Consider the following 15,690-nt stretch of genomic DNA (forward strand, 5'->3'; position numbering starts at 1 on the left):
TATTTTATTAAAAATTGATCTTTTCCATAGTTATATTAAACAATAACTAGAGTAACTTTAGATTTAAACCCTTAAGGGTTAAGTTAATTTAAGGTTATCAAATCTTTTGCTCAGAATTATCTTTCATGCATGTCTACTGTATGCATATTTGAAAATCAAATGTTCACCCAACTCACATCACTGTTTGCGAGTCAGAAAAAATTGGGAACTGCTGATTTAGATCAAATGTTTCTGAAAGACAGAACTGCCGAAGAACTATAAAACACTTGCAACAATCAATGAAAAAAACAAGAAATGGCAGCTTGGACAGTAAAAAATAATACATTTAACTTTTCCATCAAAACACAGTAAGTTTGTTCAATAAGGAAAATGAAAGTCTCATATCAGTACAGGATAATGAAAAATCTAAAGGTATTTTTCCAGCTTTGCTATGCAGAACAGAACATCATCTGGAAGTCACAGAGACTGAACAGTTGCACCAAGATGAGTATAGGTTAGCATCACATTACTGTTGGCATATGACACGAGGAAAGGGGGAGTGACTACATACAAAATAACAACCCAGGCTATGGGTCCAGTGAGTATTGTATTGAACAGCTACTTGAGTGTAATTATCAGAGTTTCCCAGTGATCTGTTGACATCTTGTGGTGTCAGGTATTCTGACTGATATCAACACCATTCTAGCAAGATATTTTGATAATGTGTCTTGTAATCTTCATCACATGCTGCCTGAGACTGCTCATTGAGTGGGACAGGTTCGATAGTTACACCTATGCTCCCTCCCCCCCCCCCCCCCCCTTCCCCCAATGACAGGTTCCAAATGTTCCATCTGTGGTCCACTCCTTATGTGTTTCCCTTTCGGTCCGCAGCGCCTGACCCTGGGCTGCCGTTTCCTTTTCAGTCCACTGCTGTTCCAGATGCTCTCTCTGCATTCACTCCCACTAGAAATATTCTTAGGCATTCCCTTTTCAGCCAGGTTTGGCATGCTGAGCATCAGTTATCTTTCTTCAGACCCATGTGGACATCTGCATGGTAGTGTTCCCTCTTCAGTCTGGAATGGATCTAGGTGTTCTCTTCGCAGTCCACTCCCCCTAGAAGCACCCTGCAATGTTCTACCTGATGCCTGGTGTGCCTGGCACTCTATGTCAAGTTTGTTTCCCCTGTCCAAAACCTCAGTTATTGTTTTTGTTGAGATCTGCTGCTGCCCCTGTTAAGTTTTCAGCAACCCCAGTGCAGGATACCAGGCTCTACTGAGGTGGATTGAGTTTAAGACAGTGCTCAGCAAGGGTTGATTTAGTTGCCTGTCTTAGTCGAGCTGAGGCATGGCACCTTATATCGCTCCTGTCTAGAGCCCGTGTATTGGGAGAATGACTCATGCATGCAAAGTGACATATGGTCTGAAGCGAGTTCAGTCGAGTATGTAGTTCTAATTTTCATCTGCTAGAGGGCAGTAGTGCACAGAGACATTCAAGAAACAGGTCAAGAGAATGTTTTTGTGAATTGTTCTCTTTATTTCTTGAAGGCTTTTTTGTTCCTTTATGTTTGTGCAGTTTTGTACATGCTTTTAGCAGCGTGAATGTGGTCTGAAGTAAATATGTAAATCACTGCTCTACTGATGAATGTTGTACGACGGGAATTTTGTATCATAACATCTTAAGTAAGTTTATGGTAAAAGGAAAGTTAATTTGAGTGCAAAAGAAAATAGTTAACAACATAAAGTATAAACAAAATCTCAGAATGTTAAATATTTATTTTGGGAAAAAATACAGTTCGAAAGTGTATTATTTGTTGATTGGTTAGTCATGAAAAGCACGGACTAATGCAGGAGAATTATGTTTTTCTATTGGCCTTAAAGAAAACTGACCAATCAGAATGTGCTATTCCTCGCGTGTCTTTTTTCTTGGAGACAGAGAATGCTCACAGCAGTCGAGGTAGTCGGAGCCCAGCCTTTCAATGGTATGGTCGTGTGCAGTATGAGCTCCGAAGGAAATTATAATTTGACAGTTTTAGTTGTGCTACATGTTTCAAAAGTGTTTTAAAGTGAAGGCATATTTGCTCCGGTGTGATTTTTAGAAAGTATGGATATTTTAAGTAATTTTGTATATGAGAAAATATAGTAATTCCGCATGGTGTATTGAGCAGATCAGTGACTAAAAACTTGAGCGCATTAGACACTGATAAAGTTAATAGTATGGAAACTGTTTTCATTTAAGAAAAATCTGTTCTTAGTAGCTGATCATATTTTGGGAATATTTAATAGTATGGCGAGCATTTTCATTTAAGGAAAATCCGTGCTTAGCAGCTGTTCATATTTCGGGAAACTTGCTAACGTGAATGAAAGGGATGGTGCATGAATGTGTTAAGGTAAGCATGGGCTTGGCAGTGAATGTGTACATTATCAAGGTTCAGAATATACTGAAGTTTTGGCAGTATTTCCTCCTTTCATTCAAAATTAAGGCCTTTTCCTGATTCTTGGAACAACCCTCAGAGGACAGATATGTGGAGAATGGAGGAATGTTATGGATCCTGCAATGCAAAGGTGCCATAATCAAAAACCGGGGAAATGTTTGTGACAAAAAGACTATAGTGATATGCTGGTGCATGCTAAGGTAGGATAAAATACCATTATCAAATGGAAGGACACAAATCGCAATGCCTGGGAAAAAAAAAGTGAACAAGTAGTTAACTTCAAAAGACTTCCATAAAACATGAATTTAAAGATGTTGAAAAAGTTATTAAAATGTTGAAAATTTGTTTCGAAAATTTGCATCAATTTTCTCAAGTACGAAATGGTTTTTCATGAAGAAATTAAGAGATTAGGCTAAGTTAATTGTAGAGTGCCAAGTCCGGAGTGAGAAATTTGTAATTTTATATTATAAGAATGAGAATAAGCGGGTTTAGTCGAGTACGTAATTCTAATTTTCATCTGCTAGAGGACAGTAGTGCACAGAGACATTCAAGAAACAGGTCAAGAGAATGTTTATGTGAATTGTTCTGTTTATTTCTTGAAGGCTTTTTTGTTTATTTATGTCTTTACAGTTTTGTACATGCTTTTAGTAGTGTGAATGTGGTTTGAAGTAAATATGTAGATCACTGTTCTACTGATGAACGTTATATGATGGGGAATTTTGTACCATAATATGTTAATTAAGTTTATGGTAAAATGAAAGCTAATTCGAGTGCAAATGAAAATAGTTAATAGCATAAAATATAAACAAAATATCAGCAAGATAAATATTTATTTCAGAAAAAGGTACAGTTAGAAAGTGTGTTATTTGTTGATTGGTTAGTCATAAAAAGCACAGACTAATGTGGTAGAATGTTCTTCTATTGGCCTTAAAGAAAACTGACGAATCAGAATGGAGTATTCTTTGCACGTCTTATCTCTTGGAGATAGAGAATGCTTACAGCCTTTCAATGGTACGGTCGTGTGTAGTATGAGCTCTGAAGGAAGTTATAACTTGTTGGTTTTAGTTGTGCACATGTTTGAAAAGTGTTTTAAAGTGAAGGCATATTTATTCTGGCATGTTTCTTAGAAAGTATGGTTTTTTTTTTTTTTTTTTTTTTTTTTTTTTTTTTTTTTTTTTTTTTTTGTGTGTGTGTGTGTGTGTGTGTGTGTGTGTGTGTGTGTGTGTGTATGAGAAAAGACAGTAATTCCGCATGGCATATTGAGCAGATCGGTGACTAAAAACTTGAACGCATTAGACACCGATAAACTTAATAGTATGGCGAGCGTTTTCATTTAAGAAAAATTTGTGCTTAGTAGCTGTTCATATTTCGGGAAATATGTTACCATAAACTTGCTAACATTAATGAAAGGGTTGATGCATGACTGTGTTAAGATTGGCACATGCTTGGCAGTGGACGTGTACATTATCAAGGATCAGTATATTTTTTCATTCAAAATTAAGGTCTTTTCCCGATTCTTGGAATAGTTACGTTGTATGCACTGAGGTGCGAGTTGCAGTACGGTAGGTTTCTGCTCGGCTTTCCTACCGGCAATCTGCTGCAATGAGTTCACAGGTAGGCGCAGGTAATGGATAAAAGGAACTGCACCGCCACAGGGTGCGCGTCTGATGCTCCTTCCATCTGATGTCCACTTTTGTAGTCATTTGGCCAATGTATGACATACCACATTAGCAAGATACAGTTTAAATTCCTGGTTTTCACAGTCCCACGTTGTATTTTACATTTTCCAATAGCCCTCTTATTTTGGGAGGGAGACACACACACACTTGATGTTGTGCTACCTAACAATTCAGCTGATTTTGGCAGAAATAGATCCTGCATAGGGCAGGTACAACACAGTCTTTGCCTCACCTTGCTATTCTTCTAGATTGTGTGGCGGATTGGCTCACTGAAGGGCCTTCTGAATCTGTTGAGTTGTGTATCCAGTCTTCAAAACACTGATCGTAAATGCTCTCTATCTGCTGTCAAACTATCTGGATCTGACAATGTTTGTGCCCTGTGGATCAACATCTTCAGAACTCTGTTCTTCTGCACTGGGTGGTGATAGGTTCTGGCTTGCAGGTACAAATCAGTGTGTGTAGGTTTGCAGTACACACTGTGGCCCAAACGAGTCATCTGCTCTCCTTTTGACGTCCAGAAATGGCAACTAGCCACTCTTTTCCATTTGCGTGATGAACTTAATGTTGGTGTGAGTTCAGATGTTCCAGAAACTCACTGAGCCTGTCCCTACCTTGAGGCCACATCACAAACGTATCATCCACATACCTGAAGAAGGATGTGGGTTTGCGTCTAGCCACCTCTAAAGCCTCCTTTTCAAATCTCTCCATGAGCATATCGGCTACCACAGGAGACAGAGGGCTGCCCATGGCTACACCTTCTGCCTTTTGTCTGATCACTGGACTGAATAGGGAATGTTTAAGAACATTTCTAGTAGGAGTGGACCACAGAGACAGCACATGGGACCACACCAGATTGAAAACAGTACACCAGCCGATAGACACGTGCTCTGGGCCAAAGAGGAAACATCCAGGGATGCTGCTAGTTGGAACAGACCATAGATGGAACACCTCTAAACTACCATGGACGGGGAAGAGCATATACTATGTGATAAAATGTATTCGGACACGTGGCTGAAAATGACTTACAAGTTTGTGGCACCCTCCAACGGTACAGCTGGAATTCAATATGGCGTTGGCCCATCCTTAGTCTTGATGACAACTTCCACTCTAGTAGGCATATGTTCAATCAGGTGCTGGAAAGTTTCTTGGGGAATGGCAGCCCCAAAGGTTTTCTATAGGATTAAGGTCAGGATTCTGTGCAGGCCAGTCCATTACAGGAATGTTATTGTCATGTAACCACTCCGCCACAGGCCGTGCATTATGAACAGGTGCTCAATTGTGTTGAAAGATGCAACTGCCATCTCCGAATTGCTGTTCAACAGTGGGAAGCAAAAAGGTGCTTAAAACATCAATGTAGGCCTGTGCTGTGATAGTGCCACACAAAATAACAAGGGGTGCACCACACCAAAACATCACTGCATCCGAATTATACTGTTGGCACTGCACACACTGGCAAATGACGTTCACCGGGCATTCGCCATACCCACACCCTACCATCGGATCGTCACACTGTGTACCATGATTCATCGCTCCACACAACGTTTTTCCACTGTTCAATCATCCAATGTTTAAGCTTCTTACACCAAGCGAGGCATTGTTTGGCATTTACCGACATGATGTGAGGCTTATGAGCAGCTACTTGACCATGAAATACAAGTTTTCTCACCTCCTGCCTAACTGTCATAGTACTTGCAGTGGATCCTGATGCAGTTTGGAATTCCTGTGTGATGGTCTGGATAGATGTCTGCCTATTACACATTATGGCCCTCTTCAACTGTCGGCGGTCTCTGTCAGTAAACAGACAAGGTTGGCCTTTTTGCTTTTGTGCTGTATGTGTCCCTTCACATTTCCACTTCACTGTCACATCGGAAACAGTGGACCTAAGGATGTTTAGGAGTGTGGAAATCTCATGTTGACATATGACACAAGTGAAACCCAATCACCTGACCATGTTTGGATTTCGTGAGTTCGCGGAGTGCCCCATTCTGCTCTCTCATGATGTACTAATGACTATTCAGGTCGCTGATATGGAGTACTTGGCAGTAGGTGGCAGTGCAATGCACCTAATATGAAAAACGTCTTTTTTTGGGGATGTCCGGATACTTTTGATCACATAGTGTATGTATAAATACTGGACCCATTCCACTTGACAAACAGTCTCAGGTAGCACCTGATGAAGATTATGGGTCGTGTTGTCAAAATATTGTGCAAGAATGATGCTGACATACAGCTGAATACCGGACATCTAAAGATGTCAACACATCGTCAGAGAGATATATGAAGAATTGCATCAGGAGAGCCTACAGAGTGGAGATGCACCAAAATATCAAGCTTCGAAAGAAGGAAGGGGAAACGCAGACTTGTGTTAGTTGAGATTGAGATGTAGTACCAGTTTTCATCACAATTAAGTATCACATAAACCCCACAGCAGCAAATAAGATAAAACATCTGGCCAGCATGGCACTTGTGAGAGAGGGGTTTCGAGATATGCACCACAGGCTAGATTGATAGCCTGTGAGTTTTTACACTTTCACCTGTACATGGCAGCCTCCTTAGCAGCTGTAGATAATGCCTCTTAGTCTCTAACAGAGTGCACCAAGAACAATGCCACAGCATGTCAGTCTTTAAGGTTTGATAGCATGAGTAAGAAAACACAGCAGATAGAGGACTTTTGCGCAGTGATGAACCTAAGTCACCAGCAGTTCGATGACTCCACTTTGAAGGTGTTCAGCAAGGGTCTCAACTCTGCAATGACTCCTAGAAATGTGCTCATTTCTGGTTTCATAAGTGCAATGAAGCAAGCAGCCAACATACTTCCACCAAATGCGGCACAAACACTTGCTGTAGACCTACACGGTGCTAACCAAAACAAAACCTCCAAAAACGAAAATCGCAAATGATGAGAGGCTTGCAGTCAAGAGGCTCCAGGAAGATAATAGCACCATGGTGTTGCCAGCACACAAAGGGAATTCTACAGTCATTCTGCAGCCAGATGATTATGATGAGAAAGTGTGCCAGTGTCTGGAGGATCCTGCATACAGACTTTTTGAATGTGACACTATGGACAAAGCGGATGAGGACTTTCTTGAAGGAAACAAGTATGCCTTACAAGGTCATTAAACAACTACAACTGAGAGCACCAGTTCCACTTAGTGTGTCAGAAGTACACAAAAAGGATGGGACACTGGACCCAGTTGTCAACAACACTGGTGCATCAACACGTCCATTATCTAAGTACTCCAAAAAACAGCTGCTCCCCCATGTAGGGAAGCATATTCACACATTCACAGCTAAGGAGACTTCTTGTAATGTCTGAAGCCACCGAATCTGATATAACAGTCAGTTTCGATGTGGCACCCTTTTCATGAAGGAGCCACTGAGACTCATGGGAACTGATTGCAGAGAAATTGGAAAATGCTCTGATAGACCTGTTCAGGCTTATAAAGACTTCAACTTATTTGCTGTAGAGGGCAATATTAATAGCAGACGGAAGGTGTAGCCATGGGCAGCCACCTGTCCCTAGTGATTGATGTTCATAGAGAGATTTGAAGAAAAGGCATTATGGATGGCTAGATACAAACCCACATGCTTTTTCAGGTATATGGATGATATGTTTGTGATCTGGCCTCATAGTAGGGATAGGCTCAATGAGTTTCTGGAATATCTGAACTCCAGCCACCCATATATTAAATTCACCATGCAACTAGAAAAGGTTGGACAGTTGCTGTTTCCAGATGTAATTTTCAGAATGAGAACAGATAGCTCATTTGGCCACAGAGTGTATCACAAACCTACACACACAGATTTGTGCCTGCAAGCCAACAGCTGTCGCCATCCAGTGCAGAAGAATGGAGTTCTGAAGACGCTGGTCCACAGGGCACAAACATTGTCACACCCAGGTAGTTTGGCACGGTAATGTTCTGCTAGAATCGATATACAACCAGATTCAGAAGGCTCTTCAACCAACCAGTCCACCTCAGTATACAGAGATAAAGGTGACAAAAACCCCACGAATTGTGACACTGGGTAGGTTGGTTGGTTTGTGGGGGTTGAAGGGACCAGACTACAACGTGACACTGGGGACCAACTCAGTAGAGACTGGTATCCTGCACCGTATTTGCTGAAAACTTAACAGGGGCAGCAGCAGAAATCCACAGAAACAAGAACTAAGAGTGTCGACGTGGAACACAGACCTCAAACAGAGCACCAGGCACTTCGCAACAAAGACAGGATGTTGCAGGGCACTTCTAGGGGGAGAACAGACCACAAAGGAAACACCTACAACCACATTGGACAAAAAATGGATGACCAGTGCACAGACGGTCAGACCGAAGAAGGAATACCTACGAATGTTTCTAGTGGGAGCAAACCACAGTGGACTAAAATTGGAATGCCAGCCCAGAGACAAGTTCTTTGGATCAATGAGGGAATGCCTAAGGATGCTGCTAGTGAGAGCAGACCACAGACAGAACGCCTGGAACCTACCGTGGAGGGGGAAGGGGGTAGGTGAAAATACTGGACCTGTTCCACTAGAAGAGCAGTGACGCAGGAGCCGATGAAGATAACAAATCACATTAATAAAATATCTAGGAAGAACGACACAAATATTCAACAGAAGACTTGATATCTCAAAATGTTAGCTATTTGAGTTCTATACCTTAGTGATAGGCATGGAAATGTACAAGATAAGTTGTTCTGACAGTCCATAAGCTCTCAAAAGTAACATTTGAAACTTCATCAACCAATCACAGAAGTACTAACAAGACCCAGAAGCAATAACTGGGAAAAGATTATATGTGGATATTTAGAACCAATCAAGATTTTGGATGGTTGTGATTGAAGTCTCTTTGTTTGAGCCCCAAAGTAACATTCCAAACAAAAACAGCATGCCAACGTGCAACAATGATAGATAACTTACTTGTAAATCAACCTGTCTTTCATGAAATAGATGTGGATCCCATAATAAATGGTTTACATGATGATGATGATGGTCAAATGGCAGCAATAAAGCATCCGAATCAATCAAGTTTAACTTACAAAGCAGAGAAAAAATTCACTGAATCGTAAACGCTGACTCAGTTACTCTACTTAGAGAAAATGTACAAAATTCAAAGTGGGAAGTAATTTAGCAAGAACACACAGTAGCTGAAAAATTCAGTTATTTACTGAAAATATTATTATAACACTAGGAATGTGATTATGCTTTGCAAAGGCTCAGAGACACATAGAGCAGAAACAAAGAAAAAATGTGGCTAGTATCTGGGAACAAAACATCTTATATGACAAGCAAAGGTCCAGTTCTAACCAAGCCTTATGACACCAGTACAAGCAGTACTGCAAAATTCTTCAGTGTGTCACAAAAATGGCAAAAATCATGTGCTCTGCACAAAAAATTTAAAAAACCATGAACAAGCAGGAACAATTTGGAGCATTTTAGGTATGAAATGAATAAATTCAGTACAGCAAATGATACTGAACTCCCAGATGACAGCAGCAGTGAGACAGATGGCAAAAAACTGCTCAATCAAAATCAGACTCAATAAACTTACTTCAGCATTCTATGTTTAATACACCATCACACAAAAATTATTTGTGTCAGCAAAAAGTAGTAAATCTTCTGGCTACCTTAGACAAAGAACTAAAATCTTATGCTGACTTGGTAATATCACCCTTGAGTCACCTCTGTGAATAGTCAATGATGATGATGATGATTAGTGTTTTAGGGCGCACAACAGCGAGGTTATCAGCGCCCGAACAGTCAATGATTCAATGTGTAGAATTTCCTATAAGTCTGAAGTATGCAGTATATAGTAACAACAATACACAAAAGTAGACAGAAACAACTGACCACTAATTATAGACAGATCTACGATCTCCCTCTTTTCCATCTCCTCGAATATTTTTTAGAAGATTGTTTACAACACAATACTGAATCATATTTCTGAGAATAACCTTGTAACTACAGTTTAATTTGCTCCCATAAAGTCTTAACTACTGAGAAGGCAATGTATGATTAATGAACTCAATTCTAGCAGAATGTGTAAGTATGTGGTACATTTATATCGATAGTACTACAAGTGGCGCCAAAGCTAACGTCAATACAGAAACAGACATGACAGGAACTGATGGTAGTACAAAAAAAGCAGAAATGCGGAACTGCTCTATATGATGGGTAGCAATCTGTCCTTTTTGTAATATTATCATTATTATTGAAAGTAAGATCATAAGCAAAATTTGTGACTGGACTGGGGATTTCTTGGTAGGGAGGATGCAGCATGTTGTCTTGGATGAAGAGTCATTGACAGACCTGTACGTAGCTTTGGGTGTGTCCCAGGAAAGTGTGTCAGGAACATTGTTGTTCACACTGTACACTTGCAAACAGTGTTAATATGACACAGTTATCTCAAATTTAGCACTGCTTGAAAAAGCTGCAAAAATATTCAGTAAGTTCTTAACAAGATTTTAAAAGTGCTGTGAAGACTATCAACTTGCTTTATATGTTGAGAGATGTAAAATTATGCATTTCGCAAAATGAAAAAAAATTAGTGTCCTTTGACTATAATATCAACAAGTACCAGTTGGACTCCGTCAACTCATTCAAATACTTGGGTGTAACAATTTGTACAGATATGAAATGGGATAATCACATATACTATCATATGCAAAGCAATGGCAGAATGTTATTCTTTGGTAGAATATTAGGGAAATGCAATTTTCATACAAGCGAAATTGCTTACAAAACACTTATGCATTCCATCCTAGAATATTCTACAAGTTATGTGGGTCTCGTACTAAACAGGACTAACAGGGGATATTGAACATAACAGAGAAGGGCAGCACGAATGGTCACAGGTTTGTTTGAGCTAACAGGGAGTGTCAAGAAAATGCTGAAGAACCTGACCTGGATTATGTTTGTAGATATATGAAACCTACCTCAAGACAGCTTACACACGAAGTTTCAAGAACCACATTTTAGTGTTGAGTCCAAGAACATACTACAAGCCCTCACATGTATCGATCCTGTTGGTATCACAAGAACGAGATTGCAGTAATTACAGCCTGCACAGAGACATTTAAACAAACATTCTTCTGACACTCCATTCGTGAGTGCAACATGAAAAAGACCTAATAATTGGCACAATGAGAAGTACTGTCTGCCATAAACTTCATAGTGGTATGCAGAGAACGGATGTAGAAGTTTATCATTTCCAATAAAGCTGAACACAAAAACTTAGTTTCTTTTAACGCTTTCCATAGTCCTTCCCCATCCTCCCTCTGTTCTAGCTTATATCACATCCTAAATAGCGGAAGTGGGACACCTACAAAGAGTTTTGTTTTGAATGTACGCACATCTTAAAAATTATAATTTTCGTATTTTGGTTTGACATTTTCTTATATTATTTCTTGCGAAACAGATCCGGCTGATGGAGTGGCTACGGAAGGATATCTTCATTTTCAAAAACGGTAACTTGTATCAGGAAATGGTTAAGAGTTGACATATATATATGCCGTCATTTAATTGTATGCCATATCTTACCTACGTATACGATTTAGTTAGTTTAAAATGACTATTTTCTGATATACTGTTATTTTACTCCAGCTTGATTGCGACACAGGAATGTCCTGGAGAGACTTATCGAACATAGCTATGTGAAAACATGTCCGCAAATATCAAGCAACAATGAGAAAATTTTTAAAGATTCGTCATCATCATCATTATGGTCTCTAAGGAGTGTTTTAACTAATTACGCAGTCAATGTTTAGAAAGCAGGCGCCGCGGTTGTTCTTTGCTGACTTCATTAACACACTATCCATTATTTTTCCTGCAGCTTAAAGTAAGTCGTTGTCATCAAATAACTGCATAGGTATTTAAGAAAATAAAAAGTTGTAGGTGAAAAACTGGATCATATTTCGTTTCGACCAACAGAACGCTTCGTTAAAACTGAAATGCAAGCAATGGTTCACGAAACGAACGCCTACAGGAAATAACAATTTCATTCGAAAACTTAATCGTAAAAAACCCTATGTTTCTGAAATAAAGAACAAATGCGGGAATGCATTCTACACAAAATTACGTCCTAAGTGGGGTAAAGTTTATAGACACTATTTTACAAAATCTAGAGCAAATGTAAAAGCTTCTGAAACAATTGTTGACCCGCTTAACTATTACGGATCTAAAATTCACAAATGTATCATAGTGCTTTTATATACAGCAGACTCAAATGTGAGACTAAATCGAAAAACTTACACATGAATATCTGTCGAATCAACAATTCTTGTTTCTCTCCACAGCGCATTTATCAACAATCTCGATTTTTGCGGGCAAAAATTTTCCAGAGATGCCACAACTTGTAAACAAACCCTGAGCTCAGATCTTTGATCAGCGTGTACCGTTTTCTACTGTATACAGTGGCGCTCGGAAGTACCGGTGCGCTTGTTTGGGGGAGTGGTGTGTGTGTGTGTATTTATAAAAAACGCAAACGACACTTTGAAATACCAAGTTATGTTAATTGCTGGCGTATGACAACAGCAACAATGCCGAGAATATCCCAGTAACAGTGAATTTTGGATGTGTAATTAGAACGCATAGAAGAATTTACGCAGTCTTTCGAACTAGTTGGCACAGAAAATGATATTGCCCGATCCATTTGTATTAAGTATATGCCTTGTGGATACTGGAGGCGTGCTGTTTCTGTTGGTTTATTTTGTATCCTTTCATGCATTAAATTTCCCATGCAGTTTCTTGGGCAACTATTTCTGTAGAAGGAAATCCGTTGATATATTTATCAATGTATTTACTACCTTTTTTGTATATAAAAGTGTTCATAATCGCGGTACTTAACCGACGAAGAAAGATTTTGTTAAATTTTATAATTGTATATATAATAGGTTTTTTATGTCTTGTTCCAAATTTGGGAGAAAGAGAGATCGTAGGGAATTCAATAGGTGGCGAGAAATTGTGTCGTTTTAATGCATTGCTGCCTTTCTGTCGAAGTAGGCCAGAAGTTATTGACGTGAATCATGTTTGATACTTGTTATCTAGGCTGTGTAGTAAATTGCTTGCTAATGGAAAAGCACATTTATTTTTTTGTTGCATAAGTTAGGGTGTATCTAGTGAATTATTTGTGTAAATTTGCACCCATGTCACCAATATAATGATAGTGGATTTGACGAGAAGGTTTACAGAACATTCAAGGATTTACATTTAATCTCTATGCTCACCTTCATACACATTTATCTGAATACAAAGTATACCTACTAGCCTTAGGGCCTGGTGGAATCCCTGTCAAATTCTGTACCTAATTCACACCCAAATTAGCCCCTCCGATGCCTGTTATCTGTCATAGACCCCTTAAACAAAAAACTGTGCCCAGTAGTTGGAAAAAAGCACAGGTCACACCTGTCTACAAGAAGACTGGGAGAACTGATCCATAAAACAACTGCCCGTTGTCCTTGTCATTCCTTTGTTGTAGAATGTTAGAACATATTCTGAGTTTGAACATAATGAAGTATCTCAAACAGAACAACCTCCCTCATGACAACTGGCATGAATTTCGAGAATATACATCATGTGAAACCGAACTCTCACTTTTCTCACATGACAGCCTGAAAGTCATGGATCAAAAGTCAGATGGATCCAGTATTTATTGATTTCTGAAAATCATTTGACCCTGCACAACACTTACACGTATTATCAAAGGTACGATCATATAGGTTCTCAGATAAGTTGTGTGACAGGATTGAGGATTTCTTGATAGGGAAGACACAGCATGTGATCTTGGATGGAGAGTCATTGACAGATGTAGAAGTTAATTCTGGTGTACCCCAAGGAAGTTTGTTGGGTCCCTAGCTGTTCATGTTGTATATTTATGATCTTGCAGACAATATTAATAGTGATGTCAGACTTTTTGCAGATGATGCAATTATCTACAATAAAGTACAGTCTGAACAAAGCCATACAAAAATTCGGTATGACCTTGATAAGACTCCAAAGTGTTGGAATGATTGGCAGATTTAAACGTTCAAAAACGTAAAATTGCGCACTTCACAAAACGAGAAAATATATACTCGAGAGTCACAGTTTGAATCTGTAAACTCACAAATACCTGAGTGTAACACTTTGTACGAACGTGACAATCTCATAGGCTCACTAGTGGGTAAACCAGGCAGCAGATTTCAATGTATTGGTGAATATTAAGGAAATGCAATCAGTCTACAAAGGAAATTGCTTGCACGTCTTTTGTGCGACCCATGCTAGAATATTTTCAAGTGTTTGGACCCATATTAAGTGGACTAGCAGGAAGTCCTACAGAGAAGTGCAGCATAAATATTCGCAGGTTTGAAACTTCCTGGTAGATTAAAACTGTGTGCCCGACCGAGACTCAAACTCGGGACCTTTGCCTTTCGCGGGCAAGTGCTCTACCATCTGAGCTACCGAAGCACGACTCACTCCCGGTCTCACAGCTTTACTTCTGCCAGTATCTCGTCTCCTACCTTCCAAACTTTACAGAAGCTCGCCTTTCTTTCAGGAGTGCTAGTTCTGCAAGGTTCGCAAACTTCTGTAAAGTTTGGAAGGTAGGAGACGAGATACTGGCAGAAGTAAAGCTGTGAGACCGGGCGTGAGTCGTGCTTCGGTAGCTCAGATGGTAGAGCACTTGCCCGCAAAAGGCAAAGGTCCCGAGTTTGAGTCTCGGTTGGGCACACAGTTTTAATCTGCCAGGAAGTTTCATATCAGCGCACACTCCGCTGCAGAGTGAAAATCTCATTCTGGATTCGCAGGTTTGTTTGCCTTATGGAAGCGTGTGATGGAGATGTTTAAGAAACTGAACTGGGAGACTTTTGAAGAAAGACAAACTATCGCATCAAGGAAGCCTACTAACAAAGTTTCAAGAACCAGCTTTATATGATGATTCTAGAAATATACTACAATCCTCCCGCGCGCGCGTGCACTGACACACACACACACACACACACACACACACACACACACCTCCCACAAGGTCCATAAAATAAGATTAAATTAATTACAGCATGTACAGAGGCTTTAAACCATCATTTTCCCATGCTGCATATGTGAATGGAATGGGCAAAAAGCCGTATTAACTGGTACAGTGGGACATACCCCTGCTATTTACTTCACAGTGGTTCACAGAGTACAGATGTTGATGTATTAATGAACTTGAAATAACAATGGTGATGATGGCTCATTTGTTCAGAATTCTAAACTTCTAACATCTAAAACCTATGTACATAGACTTGCCATCGACCGCTGACGTGTTGTTTCTTGTGGGGTGTTGAGGATGTGGGTCTTGCTCTTACATCGATTAGATGTATGTTGCATCTGAAAATGGGGTGGGTTGTCCCAAAATTGATTATGCAATAAAGAAACTAAAAACTATTCTTGCAACCAGGGGTTGATTTATTTCTAATATTAAATACTTTCCCTGTCTTTATTCATCTGAGCTGGTCTCTTCAGTTCCAATGCTATGTTCAAATCCTTTCATCCTCATCTGTTTGCCCTTTTCTTGTACTTATTTGTGTAGGCCTATCTGTTTTTTCCATGTGAAGATTCTGATTATACTCAGTTGGTGAAGGGTGGAT

General features: G+C 39.7%; 2 protein-coding genes across 4 annotated transcripts in view; one reads left to right on the top strand and one right to left on the bottom strand.

The window, feature by feature from the left end:
• LOC126092069 (intraflagellar transport protein 57 homolog) overlaps positions 1–12,444 on the bottom strand; it is a 181,548-nt gene extending 169,104 nt beyond the window's left edge. For all 3 annotated transcript variants that reach the window (XM_049907486.1, XM_049907485.1, XM_049907483.1), the window contains exon 1: positions 12,338–12,444. The gene's annotated coding sequence lies outside the window, so the exon portion shown is untranslated. The remainder of the gene's footprint in view (positions 1–12,337) is intronic.
• A 41-nt stretch (positions 12,445–12,485) lies between these two features.
• Positions 12,486–15,690, top strand: part of LOC126092049 (protein cornichon homolog 4) — a 79,595-nt gene continuing 76,390 nt past the window's right edge. The window contains exon 1 of the mRNA XM_049907453.1: positions 12,486–12,796. Within this exon, the coding sequence (XP_049763410.1) occupies positions 12,719–12,796 (78 nt within the window). The 5' untranslated portion in view covers positions 12,486–12,718. The remainder of the gene's footprint in view (positions 12,797–15,690) is intronic.

Source organism: Schistocerca cancellata, chromosome 7, assembly GCF_023864275.1.
Source record: "Schistocerca cancellata isolate TAMUIC-IGC-003103 chromosome 7, iqSchCanc2.1, whole genome shotgun sequence".
Taxonomy (NCBI): Eukaryota; Metazoa; Arthropoda; class Insecta; order Orthoptera; family Acrididae; genus Schistocerca; species Schistocerca cancellata.